Source organism: Salvia miltiorrhiza, chromosome 1 (genome assembly GCF_028751815.1).
Source record: "Salvia miltiorrhiza cultivar Shanhuang (shh) chromosome 1, IMPLAD_Smil_shh, whole genome shotgun sequence".
Taxonomy (NCBI): Eukaryota; Viridiplantae; Streptophyta; class Magnoliopsida; order Lamiales; family Lamiaceae; genus Salvia; species Salvia miltiorrhiza.
The window spans coordinates 47,319,950-47,335,382 of NC_080387.1; the positions used below are offsets into that span (position 1 = coordinate 47,319,950).

A 15,433-nucleotide genomic window follows, 5' to 3' on the forward strand; every position below is an offset into this window, starting at 1 on the left:
TCAAATAGACATCTTCCTTGCTGCTATTTTTGACAATGTGTTGTCCATTTTTTGATTATTCTCATCACTGTATGTGGGGCTGTGCCACATGCCAATACTGCAACTCCTCAACAACTATTTTCACTTTCAAAAAGGATAATTGAGGATAATTGAGGGTTGACTTTAAAATATACATATTTGAATTCAAATTAATATCAACAATCGACCCCATCTAGTGTTCGACAGTTCGAGTGGTTTAATGGTGAAATAGGCGTGAATGATTATGGGTTTACGACATTATTAACGAAGAACTTTTCCTTTATACATACTTTCCAGTGATACAACGACCAAGTTTTATTAGATTACGAGGGTGTTTGACTAAGTTTATTTTATAAATTTATAAGTATTTAGAACTTATATGTGTGTTGGTCAAGCGATAAGAGATTAATGTCTAAAATCAAAAATCTTTGTTCGAGTCCTCTATGTTGTCAAGAATATTACACTTGTAAATTTGTAATGAGACATTTGTAATAAGATGGAGGGAGTATAACCAAAAACAAACATTTCTCAGTAAATAAAAAATAAAAAAAAAATCTCACGAGGCAAGTAAAAGAACAACCTCAAGGAATTTAGATGATCTTGTTATTTTATAATAATTATTAATAATATTAATAAATGATTCGTACTTTATATATATAATCGTATACTAATTTAGTTATGCACGTGACATGATATAAACAGAAATTGCGAAGAGAAAAAAATGGTGCCAAGAAAAAAAGAAGAAGATAAAATCGGAAACGGAGTAACAGCATATTAGCGTCGTCACCGCTCCTCCAAATCCCATCGGAAAACTGCGTCTGAATCTCACTTGGCTTCTAATACACTTCACTGTCTCAATCCTTTCACCAACACAATTCAAAATCCCACACCCATTACTGCTCCTTGATCGTCACCTTCCACCCTCCAATTCCCATTTCCCCCCCAAATCATTCCCCTTTTTCAACTCATAAAATTCAAAACCCCTCTCCGCGATCCGTATACCAATAACCAATTCATGCTCGCCCTAATTCTCTCAAAACCTCAACGTCCCACGCAATTCATTCAATCCGATAATTAGATGGTGGAGACGCTAACCCCCACATCCAGCCCGCCGTGCTTCTGGCGGAGGTCGGCGGCCAACCATCACCACCACCACCGCCGTTGGATCCCAGCCGCCTTCGTCTTCTTCCTGTCCACCCACAAGACCTTCCTCACTGCCCTCTGTCTCGCCTTCTTCATCACCGTCGGGTACTGGCAGCGAGACGCCGCCGCCGGTGGGTTCTCGATCTTCCGGCGGGCTTTTCCGCTGCGGCAGCTTCCCAAGCTACGACCGGTGGCGTTTAACTTGACCGACTTTGGAGGGGTGGGCGATGGGGTGACTCTGAACACGGTGGCTTTTGAGAAGGCGGTGATGGCGATTTCCAAGCTCGGGAAAAAGGGCGGCGGTCAGCTGAATGTGCCGCCGGGAAATTGGCTGACGGCTCCGTTTAATCTGACTAGTCATATGACTCTGTTCCTTGCTGAGGGTGCTGTTATACTCGGCATTGATGTGAGTGCTTGTTTTAATTTTTGGAAATTTGCTGCTTTCCGTTTCTGGTTTAGAATTTTGAAGTTCCTTTATAGTTTGATATATTTTCTTCCTTTTCTAGGCTTTGATTTTTCTAGGTCTGTGTGTATGAGTGACAAAGATTTGATTTTGTTCATAGGATTGAAGTTCTATTCTTAGGGGGACAATAACTGCATACATAATAGGCTGATTTCGGTAGTAAGCTGAACTTATCACTTCGTTGATTATAAAGATCTAAAGAATCCATTATTTCTCAAAAAATATAAAAGCTAAATAAAATTATTTGAACTTGTGCATCTCTCTCTCTCTCTCTCTCTCTATATATATATATATATATATTTTTGTACATTATATTTATATTATTAGGAGATTTGTGTGGATTTAACATGAAGGTAGGTATTTAGCAATTTTTTCTTTTCTTAGCAGGAAGTATATCTATTCACTAATTTAAATCCATTACTGATCTTCACTGGGTTAGCATAAGAAGCTTCCAAATAATGGAAGCCAAAACATGCAAAAAAACTTTATATAAAGTGGTTCGTATAAGAATCTGAAGTTCTATCTGATTCAAGGGATTTTATGAGTAAAAGGAATAGTTGGAATAAAGAAATAGTACAATTTGTGAACCTGTTTGATGGTTTACTGACAACAATGTGTAGAATCAATGGGGAGGGAGGAAGCGAATGGGCTGATATTTTCTTTAGACTTTTCCAGTAATGTGAATGTTTCCTGAGACTTTCTTTTTACTCGGGATTCCGGAAAGAACCAAAATTACCCTCCTTGCCATCTACTTTCTGTTTAAGAACCAAAATCCTTGTAACAAACAGGGTATAGAGATGTATTATGGTTTGAAATAAGATCCACATACTCTACATATCTATGTTGCTTAATTGGTAGGGGTCTTTCAGTTTTCAAGTAAACCTTTGTCAGACTTGCTGCTTAGTGATCCAAGAGCACACAGAATTAAATTTCAATCAAAATAATTTCAGACTTCCGAAATGAATCCTTGAATCTTTGTGCACACTCATCACTCTCTATAAATGGACAAGTCATGATCAGTGTGCTAAGTAGCATGCTTTTTATTTTTTCTGGATATATGCCAAATTTAGTACTATCTATTTTTTCCATAATCCTCCATTCCTCCTATTACCATCTTTTGTCTGGCCTTGTTTGTGCATTTCTGTTATTTTTTTCTCATGTAGCTTAACAAGTTGAAGAGGCAAATATATCTCAGTAATTCTTATTCTCATAATTGATCTTATTGCTTTTTCCCCCCCTCTGAAGGACGAAAAGTATTGGCCTCTTATGCCTCCATTGCCTTCTTATGGATATGGCAGAGAGCATCCTGGACCAAGATATGGAAGTCTAATCCATGGCCAGCACCTTAAAGATGTTACAATCACAGGTTAGCATTGGAGGTGTGTGGGTGTTCCTAATATAGTTTATGGTAATAATTGTAGTAATGTTTTAACATCTCCATTGAATATCTTTGCTTGTGAGTGGTGATATTGCTTGTAGAGAGGAGAGTAGTACCTACAATGCATGGACACCAAATAAACTTTATCAAATGTGTCTCATGGTGCCAATTGCCAAACACGCCCGGAGTTTATAAATGGGTGCAGCATCTGTTGAATGATTTCCAGAATTATGAAGTGGGCAACAGTGGGCGGGAAGTGGCTGAAATATTTCACACATTTTCACTTCGTTTTAATTTTTTTTGTTGAAAGGTTTTGGGTCAATAAACTCTTGGAAGCTAAGTTTAAATCCAGGACTACTTTTGCTTCTCTCTTGAGGTTACACCGTTTCTGCTGTCCTCCAACAATCGTACTTATCACTTATACTTGTTTTCCAAGATCTCGTACTTGAATAGTTGAATTCAACATAAATATGGTTCTCAACCACCCTCAGTTTATATAATTGTTATGCAATCTTATTATGCTTGAATATGGAATATCATATTTCAGTCTGTATGCTGTCAAATGTTTAACTTATTAATTTTTTATTTGAAATATATATATTGCATGGATGGATTTATGTATATACCAATCATGCATGCCACAACTGTCTCAGAAATTGCCCCCTTGCTTGTTTTTATGCTGCGTGTGTCACTGTGGCTGTGCATAATAGGTAGTTACAAGATTATTATCCTTTACTTGTTTCAGCTTTAAAAAATTGGTTTGCGAATTCCTGTCAAAACCTAGACGTCTATACTTAAGCAATCACTAAACAAAAACAATAAAAATTAGTACATCCATGGGATGTGTGTCAATATGTGTTTAATACATCAGGTAAATGGATGAGTAGACTGATAAAACTTTATATACAAGTTTCAGGCTCCAAGTCGGCAATTTTTGCCCAGAATGTTGCAAAAAGAAAAAATTTAAAAGTCCGCTAGTTCCTAAGCTGTGCCTAATAGTCATTGCATTTGCAAATATACACTTTGATCTTATTAGTGAATACCATTGAGTCTTCTTCATTACAGGGCATAATGGCACCATCAATGGCCAGGGTCAAGCATGGTGGAAAAAGTATCGACAGAAGCTTCTAAATCACACGAGGGGACCACTTGTGCAGATTATGTGGTCGAGCAACATTTTGATATCTAACATAACATTACGTGACTCTCCTTTCTGGACCCTTCATCCATATGACTGCAAGAATGTGACGATAAAGAATTTAACCATCCTTGCACCAGTTTTTCAAGCTCCAAATACTGATGGCATAGATCCTGGTAAGTTTTCTCTTTTATTTTGTCTGGCATGGGTACATCAGGTGATTAAATTGTCAATATTATTGTTGCACATATTCGTCATCCTTTGTTATATGTTCGATAAATGTATTAGTTAGTTTGGATATAGGGGCCTCCTCTTCTATTATGTCTTAGTCGCATGCATGGAGGTGACGTAATTGAACATCTGTTAAAAATGGTGGCTGGCTACTGTAAATACTTTAAAGAGCTCCCTGGATTTTCTCATCCATTAAGCATGGATTACCTCTACTTTATTGCCAGAACTTGCAATGTAATGCCTAGGGCCATAATATTAGACCCCTTTACTGTTAAATTCAGGAAGTGAACACCCATACTTATGTTTTTCTTTGTTGAAGGGCCAGTCATGGGTTGAGGAGAAGGTTTCTTGTAGTCTGAACAATTGGGTTTATTACGACTTAGGAGTCAGTGAATTACTTGGGGGTAAAAGCACCACTTTTTATCTTCTAGGACATACAGTTGATAAGATTCATGGAGTGCTGAGAACTGTTAGAATTCTCTGAACTGATTATCTACTTTCTGGAAAATTGGCGTTTTCTACTTGCGAGTGAAAACACTAATTATTGTACATCTCATTTTCTGAACTAGAGCATTCAACTGTCTTCTTGCTGCTATGGTCAGTTCAGGAGCCTAGAAAATCACTCTACATGATTTTTTTTGACATAACATGTGGGAGGTTTTGCCTGCTCCTCAAGGGTTTAGTGACCTGACTAGTCCCCGGGGGCTGGCATAAACTGAAGACATATGGAAGCTTCTTTACTCAACAGGACCGACGGGAGCAGTGTCATTCCTTTGGGATCATCAAGAGAAATGGAGTACGGGTTTGTTGAGTGGGATATATTAAAGCAGATGATGAGCAGTGACTATGCATTTCCTGGGGAGGTGTGTTGGATGGACATAAGTGGTGGTGCACAAGTAATCGAGTAGTCATATATAGAATATTATCTTCTTGGGCATATTGAACTGGAGAATGTTTCTATAGAATATTATCTTCTTGGGCATATTGAACTGGAGAATGTTTCTATAGAGGCCATGAAGAAGATCGTATGAGAGATTATGAGAAGATTATGGGAGATAATTCCAGTTTGTGCTGGATGAAAATATCAGATATAATATGAAAATGTCTGTTTCATTAAAAAGATTATGTTGATAAGATTTAGTGATAGTTAAAGCATTCTTAACTGATGTAAAAAATTGAAGCCAGTACTTAGTATATGTCACTAGAAGAACCTAACAACTTTATATCCTCGTGCTGTTCTAAATGTTGAGAACCGAATTGCTTTTATGTTCTTCGTATCTGTTTGTCTGAATGAAGCTAATTAAATTGAGACAAACAGATTCATGTGAAGATATGGTGATTGAGGACTGTTACATAAGCGTTGGAGATGATGCTATCGCCATAAAGAGTGGATGGGATCAGTATGGAGTTGATTACGGACGACCATCAAAGAATATACTCATCAAGAACCTTGTTGTTCGCTCTAATGTCAGGTGAGGGTTGAAAGAGCAATGTCATTTGCTTATAAACATAAAGACTAGTCGTTGCATTGTATTTGGATTATCACTGAATCTTGAAACGTGTTCGTAATTTCCTAGCATGTTAAACTTTTTGTTTGGCGTTAATGAACCCGATTTTCTTGAATGACAGTGCGGGAATATCTATAGGCAGTGAGATGTCGGGTGGCGTATCAAATATCACCATAGAGAACATCCACATATGGAAATCAAGGCGAGCTGTCCGCATCAAGACAGCCGCTGGAAGAGGAGGGTACGTTCGGGGCATAACTTATCGGAACCTGACATTTGATACTGTCCGAGTAGGGATCGTGATAAAGACGGACTACAACGAGCATCCGGACATGGGATACGACCCCACGGCTTTCCCAGTACTAGAGGACATAAGTTACACCTCGATACACGGTGAAGCTGTCCGCGTCCCGGTCCGTATCCAAGGGAGTGCGGAGATCCCTGTGAAGAACGTCACCTTCCGGGACATGTCAGTTGGACTTGCCAACAAGAAGAAACACATATTCCAGTGCGCTTACATTCAAGGCCGCGTCATAGGGACCATTTTTCCAGCTCCCTGCGATAACCTCGATTTGTACGATGAGGCGGGCAATTTGGTCAGGCGATCGACCTCCCAGAATAGCTCCGATATAGATTATGATATTTGAACCGGTTCCAGCCATTTTCTTTGTCGTGGGGCCCCATTTCCCCGACCGGTGTCGTTTCCTAGAATGTCGAGAGCAGTTGGAAGACAAGGGTGAAGGGACAGTGTGCTAAGTATGATCGGTTAGTAGCTTCTTCCCCTTTAGGCTGTTGTTTTTGAGGCGTTGATCATACTGATGTTTTTATGTATCCAAATCTTGTATATACCATAGTTTTCGGCATATACATTCACAGCATATAATACACGAAGTTATCTTTTCTCATAGTTTACATTGCCTTTTTTATTTTTATTTTGAGGGGCTTTACATTGCCTCTTCTGCAATATATATTTTGCTTTAAATGATTCTATAATCTTCATATCTTGTGTTAATATACGATTGCACGTTGATAATACTGATTGGCTTTCTTATACTTATTAAGCGTATAACAAATTAGGTATTTAATCAGAATATTAATCCTTACCCAGAAAAAATATTAGGTTTATGGCATTAATTCGTATACTGAGTTATTTCACTATAGACACAAATTGAGTGACGTTTCTTTTCCAAAAATTTTATAAGTTGAAGGAAATTTTTTATTAAACGAGTGAAGTTGGTCACAATTTTGCGTTTTTTTTGGTTATGTGAAGTAGTAATTTTTATTTTATTTTTACTTCAAAAATAATTTCTTGAATCCTGCAAATTTGCAATAGGAAAATTAGAAGAGCATTTGGTCTGAGAGGACAAAGTCAATTAGTCAAAGCACGTGGAGGTAGATGAAGAGCAATTGAATGATGCATGAAGCAACAAATCCACCGTAAATATAAAGGAATACGCCTAACCGGATCAAAGTTTAAAGATTCTTTAATCATTAGTCATCTTTAACATTTGGGGATTTCAGAAAGTCAACTTCGTCATTCAGAAAGCCAAATTTAAAAATTCATAATATAAAAAACGGGTCAAAATTGAACAGTGTTAATTTTTATAGTAAGAAATTGTCCAAGATTCACGCACTCTAAATCAACTTTAATTTGGAAAAAAATGAAAAATGAGTTAAAAATTGAATAAGTTTAAAGTTCATATTAAATACCAAAAGTTAGTAAAGTTCATGTATTTATAAGTAGGGTTTAAAGTTCATGTTAAAAATCAAAAATTGAGTAAAATTCGTATATTTATACACCAATTACCCTAAATGAAAAAGAAAAGTTACCTAGAGATGCAAAAACGTCACTTTCTTAAACAATTGAATCTTTAAAAGGTCACTTATTTAGAAGGTTGAAAAAATCGTCATTAGAAATAATCACAGTTCGGATAGGGAAAATCAAAATGTGTGGCTTATAAATCAAAATTTGATTTATTTGGACTTATGAGAGTTTGGGTGCTCGACGCAAGTTGTGTGTGTTTCCTCATATTAATATAGATATAAAATAAAATAAAAAAGAAAAAAGGAAAAATATAACCGTCCGGTAAAGTTTAAGGCTTCACACATCTGCAAATGGCTGTACTATACTCAATCTTTTGCAGTTTTTGTGTGACTATTTTAAAATTCTAAGTGAGTGCAAAACGTAATTAAATTCATAGTATATTATATCGTTTGGATGTTTTCTTGCTTTTTTCTTCTGTATATAAATTTTAATAAGGATCGTAAATTACAAACATTAAATCAACGTGCCGACGTAAAAGTAGAAAATAAATATATATATGTCCCTCAATAAGAAGCTAACAGGAAATTCCCTGTACTAATAGTACGAGTATTTGTTTTTGTTGCATCGAAATAGACATATTTAACCAGGGGCTTAGCCCACTGGTCACCAGGTCCTCACTTAAGTGAAGTGACCCGGGTTCGATCCCTCTTGGGAGCGAATTGGAGATTGGAGATATAAGGTGGATTTGGTGAATGAAGATATAAGGTGGTTCTTGGAGTGGATGGGGAACTAACTACTAACATCTACCATGACTTTGCCTGATCAAAAAAAACGAAAAAGAAATAGACATATTTCAAAAAGAAGGAAAAAAAAAAAAAGTTCATGATTTTTGGACACTAGGTGTCTTAGACACCTTCACAAAAAATCGGTTCTTGCTTAATATTTAATTTGACCGATTTTTTGCTATTTAGTTATTTGTCTAAAATATCCTTTCCAAAATTATGCCAACTTATTTTGTAGTGATTTTTCGGTTTTTAGATTATCGAAATTTAAGCTAACTTTTTTTTTTCCAAAATTATATTATTGAATTGTTTCCATTAATTTAGAGATTCTCCTAAAAATAATCCTAGATTTATTTGTTTACAAATATTTTTTTTAAAATTATTTTATTTTTTAAAAAAATTATGTTATTTTTATTTGTTTCCACTAATTTAGAGATTCTCCTAAAAATAATACTAGATTTGTTTCACATATATTATTTTTTTCGATAATTATTTTATTGATTTATTTTCATAATTATAATTATTTATTTGTTTCCACTAATATAGAGATTCTCCTAAAAATAATCTTCGATTTGTTTCCATATATATTATTTTTTCGAAAATTATATTATTGATTTGTTTCCACTAATTTAGAGATTCTTCTAAAAATAATTCTAGATTTGTTTCCACATATATTATTTTTTTCAAAAATTATGTTATTGTTTTGTTTTTAAAATTATATTATTGATTTGTTTCTACTAATTTAGAGATTCTCCTAAAAATAATTCTAGATTTGTTTACACATATTTTTTTTCGACAATTATTTTATTTTTTCAAAAATTATGTTATTTTTATTTGCTTCCAAAATAATTAAGTAAGATTAGTACTTGTAATGGCGACATAAACTTAATTGTGTATTAAAATTAAAATAATTAAGTAAGATTATTAACTAAAAGAATACTTCTTCTTAATCTAAAACCAAGAGAGTTTTATCTTAATGCACGCTAAGTGCTTATTATATTAAGCTTGAACGAACCAAATCAATAATATAATTTTCGAAAAAAAATAATATATGTGGAAACAAATCTAGAATTATTTTTAGGTATATCCCTAAATTAGTGGAAACAAATCAATAAAATAATTTTAAAAAATAATAATATTTGTGGAAACAAATCTAGGATTATTTTTAGGAGAATTCCTAAATTAGTGGAAACAAATCAATAAAATAATTTGGAAACAAAAAAAATAGCTGAAATTTCGGAGTTGTAAAAACCGAAAAATACTCAAAATTGGTTGGCTATTATTGGAAAGGAGATTTTAGACAAATCACTAAATAACAAAAAATTGATCAAATGAAATTTTAAGTAAAAATTGGTTTTTATGAAGGTGTTTTAGACACTAGGCGGCCAAAAATCTTTTTGGGAAAAAAATCCGTACATATACAAAATCACGAATTATTGCAAAATGCATCTCATGATTCAAAATTAAAGAATACTAGTACTTTAACGAGTTTTTGTATATACATTAATCTTTACAACATTTGATACTAATTGAGACCATCCTATCCCGTGACAATTCAAATTGTACGTCCATACCGGCCGTTTAATTTATTGTATATATTTCCCATGCTTAAAAAAACAAAAAAACAAAAAACAAAAAAACAAAAACCAAACAAAACATCACAAGGGTGATGGGTTAGGCAGACCCTCAACCTGTAGATAACCATCAACCAATATTTCATACATCTCGTTGTCCAAAAGTGACAACGCCAACAGAAACCAAAGAAAAAAACAAGAACCAGATAAAACAGAACTATACAGAGATGTGGTCCAAAAATGACTACATCCCGAAAATAAAGGAGACAAAATCAAACGGAAGCAAAATATAACAAAACTAACTATCAACATGATATCTAACTTTAAAGTTAGGATAACCGAGCTGATCTATCCTAACCAGAGCAAGAAAATAACGAAGAGCAAACTCTGAATGAAAAATAATTAGTGCTTGGGCTTGATGCCCTTGCCTAGCCATAAAATTCGCAGGACGACTTCCCTCACTATGGATGTGATCATGTGAGTGAAATTCAAGGGTTTATTTCCCATGCTTAATTTAGTATATTTTCCGAAGAATAAATCCAAGGGTTTATTCGGAAGTTGCAATGAAATTTCTGGGAAGTGTTGATCTTGATATATTTATATGCACTTTCTTAGCCACGATCGAGGCTATTTTTGTTAATGAATAATCAGTGAATTCGTTTGGATGGATTCAATAATGAAAAACAATAATTCTATTTGTAGTGGAATTTTAAAATCAGTTTTATGGTAGGATGTTTGCAAGTCACGTTGCTCCACGTCGACCAAAAGTAGGCATTCAACTACGCACATAATTCTATTCACCACGTTTTTTGGGTTTTTGTCTATTATTCTAGAAAAAATATATGGAGTAGAATTTAATGGAAGTACATAAGATAGATTATTCAAAATTAGTTATAAATTAGGATTAGTGTGCGTTCTCACGAGTCTGTCGTGAATCGTGATGTTATAAATATTGTCATAACTACTCCGAAGCTTGACTCATTGGAATTTTTATGGATTAATTTAAATTTAATTACATGTCCCTCTCAATCAAAGTAGCTTCCTAGGAAACTTCGTCGCATATATTGTACATATTCTATGCTAATATTTGTGAGTGGGGCATGTTTATTGAAGTCGGTACGTATATATGCATAAACACGTGAACTTGTTTCTTTGATATGAGTTATCTGACATTTTATTTCATGATTAATTGAAGTCGGTAATTTATCTATCTACCTTTATATCAAAATGTGTTGGTCTCTTGTCTCCTACGAGAGTTTTTAACGTGTGATTCTGTCTCGCTTGGCTTCATTCAATTATATTATGTACATAATAATATTTTTATCGATAATAAATAATTTTTTTTATCAACAACGAATAATATTTTTATTAATAAAAAAAGGAAATAATGCGTACAACGCATGATATAATTACCAACAATTATAGTTTTTTTAAAATGCAAAAAAAAAAAAACTTCGCAAGTGATACTTTCAATTATAAAAGCAAAATTATAGTATTTCTTATTAAAGTATCAATTTTTATTAATAAAATTATCATTTATTATTAATAAAAGTATCATTTATGTAATATCACTGGATCAAATTGGTCTGAATTCGAGTGGATAAAACAATAATAGAACACATTAAAGTGTTTTATTCACTACAAAAAAAGCGCTGATTACCGACGGCTAAATGCCGTCGGTAAAAAAAGACGGCCGCCGGTAAATAGTGTTACCGGCGGCGATAACGGCGGCAATCTCCCGCCGCTAAATGGTTCGTCGGCAACGACAATAACGGCGGCGAACATCCGCCGTCGGCAGTTAACGGCGGCGATGCCGCCGGAATTGTCGCCGTTAAACGGCGGAGAATAGCCGGAGAAATAGCGGCGGCAGACACCGCCGCTAGTTACCGAGGGCTATTTTGCCGTCGGTAGAGAGCCACCGGAGTCCGGCTGACCCTGCCGGAAAACTACCGACGGCGATTACCGCCGCTAACTAGCGGCGGCGAATCGCCGTCGGTAAAAAACTGCCGCCGGCCGGTGGGTCACGCCGGAGGATGGCCGGGTATTTACCGAGGGGAAATTGCCGTCGGTAACTACCGACGGCGTTTTGCCCACGGTAATGTTTTTTATTTTATTTTTTTATTTTATTTTATTTATTTATTTATTTATTTATTTATTTATTTATTTATTTATTTATTTATTTTATTGTATATTGTATATCCACAATTTATTTCCATATTTATACGGTATTGCATACTTTAGACGAACTTCCCAGTCGGCGACCCGACTTCCCAGTGGGTCACCCATCTTGCTTGTGCTATGTGTCAAGCACGCTTAACTTTGAAATTCTTTTCGAGTGATCACCAGTACAGAACACTCGTATTATTGATATATCTACATCTATTAATTCATTTAAATGCTATATACTCACTCATATAATTATAATCTTTGAATATGTGGAGATAATACCTTAAATATGTTGTTAATTAGTGAGCGAGTTCGTTTCGGTCCTTATTTTTATCGTCGGTAAAATATTTAATTAATATTTAATAATTAATTAATTAATTAATTAATTAATTTTTTTAACATTAATACACCAAAAGTGTTTTAATTTGGTTATTATAATGTGATTTGAATTTATTTGTTTATGTTAAATGCAATCATCATCATCATTGCCATAAATATATAAAACATTTATAGTTTTAATAATTAAAGCACTTGAAATATATAGTTCAATAAAACATAAATTTGAAAAGAAAGTGCAAATGTAATTTTGTTTGAAAACATAAACATAAGTCTAAGCATCATCATCATCGGCATCAGGGTGTGGAGGTGGCGGAGCATTATACATCCTCATAAACGCCTCCAATTGAGCCACGCGGTCCTGCATCTGTTGGCGTTCTGCTTGCTCTGCCGCCATGCGCTCCTCTATCTGTTGGCGTTGTGCTTGCTCTGCCGCCAATCGCTCCTCCAGCGTGGAGATCCGTGTCTCATAAAGCTGCTGAGACACCGCAGAAGTGCCCGTGCTGCGGATAGACCCCCTACTAGCCTGACTCTGCCCGGCACTCCCGACGCCGTAGATCCGTGACCTATCAATTTGCACCACCTCCAAATACACCTCGTCTAGCCGCTCCTGTCGTCCTGTGGCAGCGGCCAGTCGATGAACCTCGGCCTAATACATACATAACAATGCATAATTGTTAGAAAATAAATACATTCACTAAATATTTGAATAAACTTAAACACTTACGTCAATTCTAGCATCTCTCTCCGACGTATAACTTCCGTCGGCGTACGTGTGGAGGCGGAGGAAGGTGGCATAGTTCGGTGCATCCTGGGGAGTACCAGGATCCAAGCTCTGTATATGCATTTATATAAGATAAATAAGTTATATTAGTCAATATATTAATTTAATTTATATACTTAATTATTTATTAATTACATACCATATACTGCTGCAGGATACGAGTCGACTGGGACCCGCCCACGTGCCTACTGATCCCTGTACCCTCCCCATCGGGCTCGGACATCCGGTTGGCACGAGCTCGAGTTGAAACAGCCTCAACCTCGGGCTGATGCCAGTAATCCCGGAGTCCAGTCCAGAAATCGGGAGTCATCCAGACGGGCCTAGACATCTCTCTCCCTTGGCTGATACACTGCTTGAGAGTTGTCTTGTAGTCGCTCATCATGTCGGAGTACCTTTTGCGGGCTTTTGTCTCCCACATGATCCTCACGTCATGCTCATCCTCGGGCTTCCACGTAAACTCTTTCTGTTGAAAGAAAGAGAATTAATTTAATATCAAACATTTTAACAATTTAATATGATATATTTATATGTATTATAAATTTAATTGTACCTGTAATTCATCAAAAAATTTATCCTTCATCGCCGGGGGCGTCAACTTCCATGTGTACCCGCCTGTGTTTTCAAACATCTTAAATGTGCACGTGCAAGCTTTGGACAGGCCAGTGGGCTCCAACAAAACACTGTGTACAAGTAATTTTGTCACTTAATCATGGTGTACGAGAAACAGTAATTTTAACTAATGTACTTACCCAGTCTCAGGATGCTTCTGAAATACCGTCCTCCCATCAGGTGCCTTAACCTCTCTCTCTCTGATAGCGGCAGCTGTAGGGCCCCTAGGCCTTCTAGCCCGTGAACTACTAGAAGCATTGGGAGTCTCGGGAGTCCCAGAAATATGCGTCCCAGACCCATCAGATGTATCTGCTGTAGCTTCTGGCGCATTAACGCCAGATTGCCTCCCAAATCCCAACAAACCTCGAGAGGTAGACATGATGCCTGTTGCATACAATTAAATTAACAAACGCTATCACGAAACGTAACATTAACAGTAACTAACAAACATAAACATAAACATAACAAATTTGCAATCAAATTCAACCAAAATGTGCATTTACATTTATTCATAAGCATCACTACTATCATCATCACTATCGTTAGATGTCAACGGGGAATCATCGTCTTCTGCTTCATCGTCATCTTCAATCTCAACGACTCCACCGAGGGGATGAAGGAGAAGTGGTTGTTCAATGCCTACACTTGTGTGAGTAGGCATAATAGTAACCACTTCTTCTTGAAATGGTTGATCTAATGTTGATGTAGATGCTGCAGTAGACACTTCAACCTTAGATCTTGCGTTGACTTTGCATGCTGACCACCAATTTTTCTTTGATTGGTTCGTACTGGGATAGGGACAGTAAAACACTTGAACTACTTGACTCGCCAAAACAAAGGGATCATACTTCCTATATCTTCGTGTGTGGTTCAGTGAAACTAACTTGAAGTCTGTATCAATAGAAGTTCCCTGAGCCGACAAGTCAAACCATTCACAGTTGAACAAGACTGTCTGCTTAATTGGATACCCCGGATACTCCAGCACGCAAACCTCTTGCAGACGCCCATAAAAGTCTAGCACATCTCTATCACTACCATAGACCGAACCTTTTATGCAAACGCCACTGTTCACAGTCGCACTCTCTCTATCATGATCAGTTGTGTGAAACCTGTAGCCATTCACGAAATAGCCGGAGTATGTTTCAATCTCCCTTAATGGTCCAGCTGCAAGCGACCTAATATAAGGGTTCAACTCGTCGTTACAAGGACGACAAACCTGTTGCAGACGCAAATATCATTTAAGTTTGCTAGCCAATTTTAGAGTAAGTAAATGTATATTTAACATAAATTTATCGTCTCTTACGTAATGGTTAAACCACAGAATAAACTCGTTGTGAAACGCGACTTCAAACTCTGCATCAGTCATGTAAGGATTTGCATATCGTTTTTCCTCCTTGAAGATCCTTGGATACAAAGAATCAAATAAATATGTTAACACCTATATTATGATGAACACTTCTTATACGTAAATTGAACGAGAATACTCACTTGCTATATGTCTCTGCAACCTCTGCACAATTGCTCAAAATATACATGTG

The 15,433-nt window shown here is 36.0% G+C and overlaps 2 protein-coding genes across 2 annotated transcripts; one reads left to right on the plus strand and one right to left on the minus strand.

The window, feature by feature from the left end:
* Positions 1-692: 692 nt before the first annotated feature.
* Positions 693-6,786, plus strand: LOC130987824 (probable polygalacturonase). Its single transcript, XM_057911523.1, has 5 exons — positions 693-1,567; positions 2,870-2,990; positions 4,068-4,316; positions 5,690-5,843; positions 6,001-6,786. Exons 1-5 carry the CDS (start codon positions 1,097-1,099, stop codon positions 6,524-6,526), a joined length of 1,521 nt encoding a protein of 506 aa, XP_057767506.1. The 5' UTR covers positions 693-1,096; the 3' UTR covers positions 6,527-6,786.
* A 7,271-nt stretch (positions 6,787-14,057) lies between these two features.
* LOC130987830 (uncharacterized) lies at positions 14,058-15,433 on the minus strand. Its single transcript, XM_057911533.1, has 4 exons — positions 15,384-15,433; positions 15,199-15,298; positions 14,399-15,111; positions 14,058-14,279 (listed from the first exon to the last, which is right to left on the minus strand). Exons 1-3 carry the CDS (start codon positions 15,428-15,430, stop codon positions 14,401-14,403), a joined length of 858 nt encoding a protein of 285 aa, XP_057767516.1. The 5' UTR covers positions 15,431-15,433; the 3' UTR covers positions 14,058-14,279; positions 14,399-14,400.

Coding starts and splice junctions, on each gene's coding strand:
- LOC130987824 (XM_057911523.1), top strand. CDS start 1,097: ATGGTGGAGACGCTAACCCCCACATCCAGCCCGCCGTGCTTCTGGCGG. Junction 1,568..2,869: donor CTGTTATACTCGGCATTGAT/GTGAGTGCTTGT, acceptor CCCCCTCTGAAG/GACGAAAAGTATTGGCCTCT. Junction 4,317..5,689: donor TACTGATGGCATAGATCCTG/GTAAGTTTTCTC, acceptor TGAGACAAACAG/ATTCATGTGAAGATATGGTG.
- LOC130987830 (XM_057911533.1), bottom strand. CDS start 15,430: ATGTATATTTTGAGCAATTGTGCAGAGGTTGCAGAGACATATAGCAA. Junction 15,299..15,383: donor GTTGCAGAGACATATAGCAA/GTGAGTATTCTC, acceptor TTTGTATCCAAG/GATCTTCAAGGAGGAAAAAC. Junction 15,112..15,198: donor TTCTGTGGTTTAACCATTAC/GTAAGAGACGAT, acceptor CGTCTGCAACAG/GTTTGTCGTCCTTGTAACGA.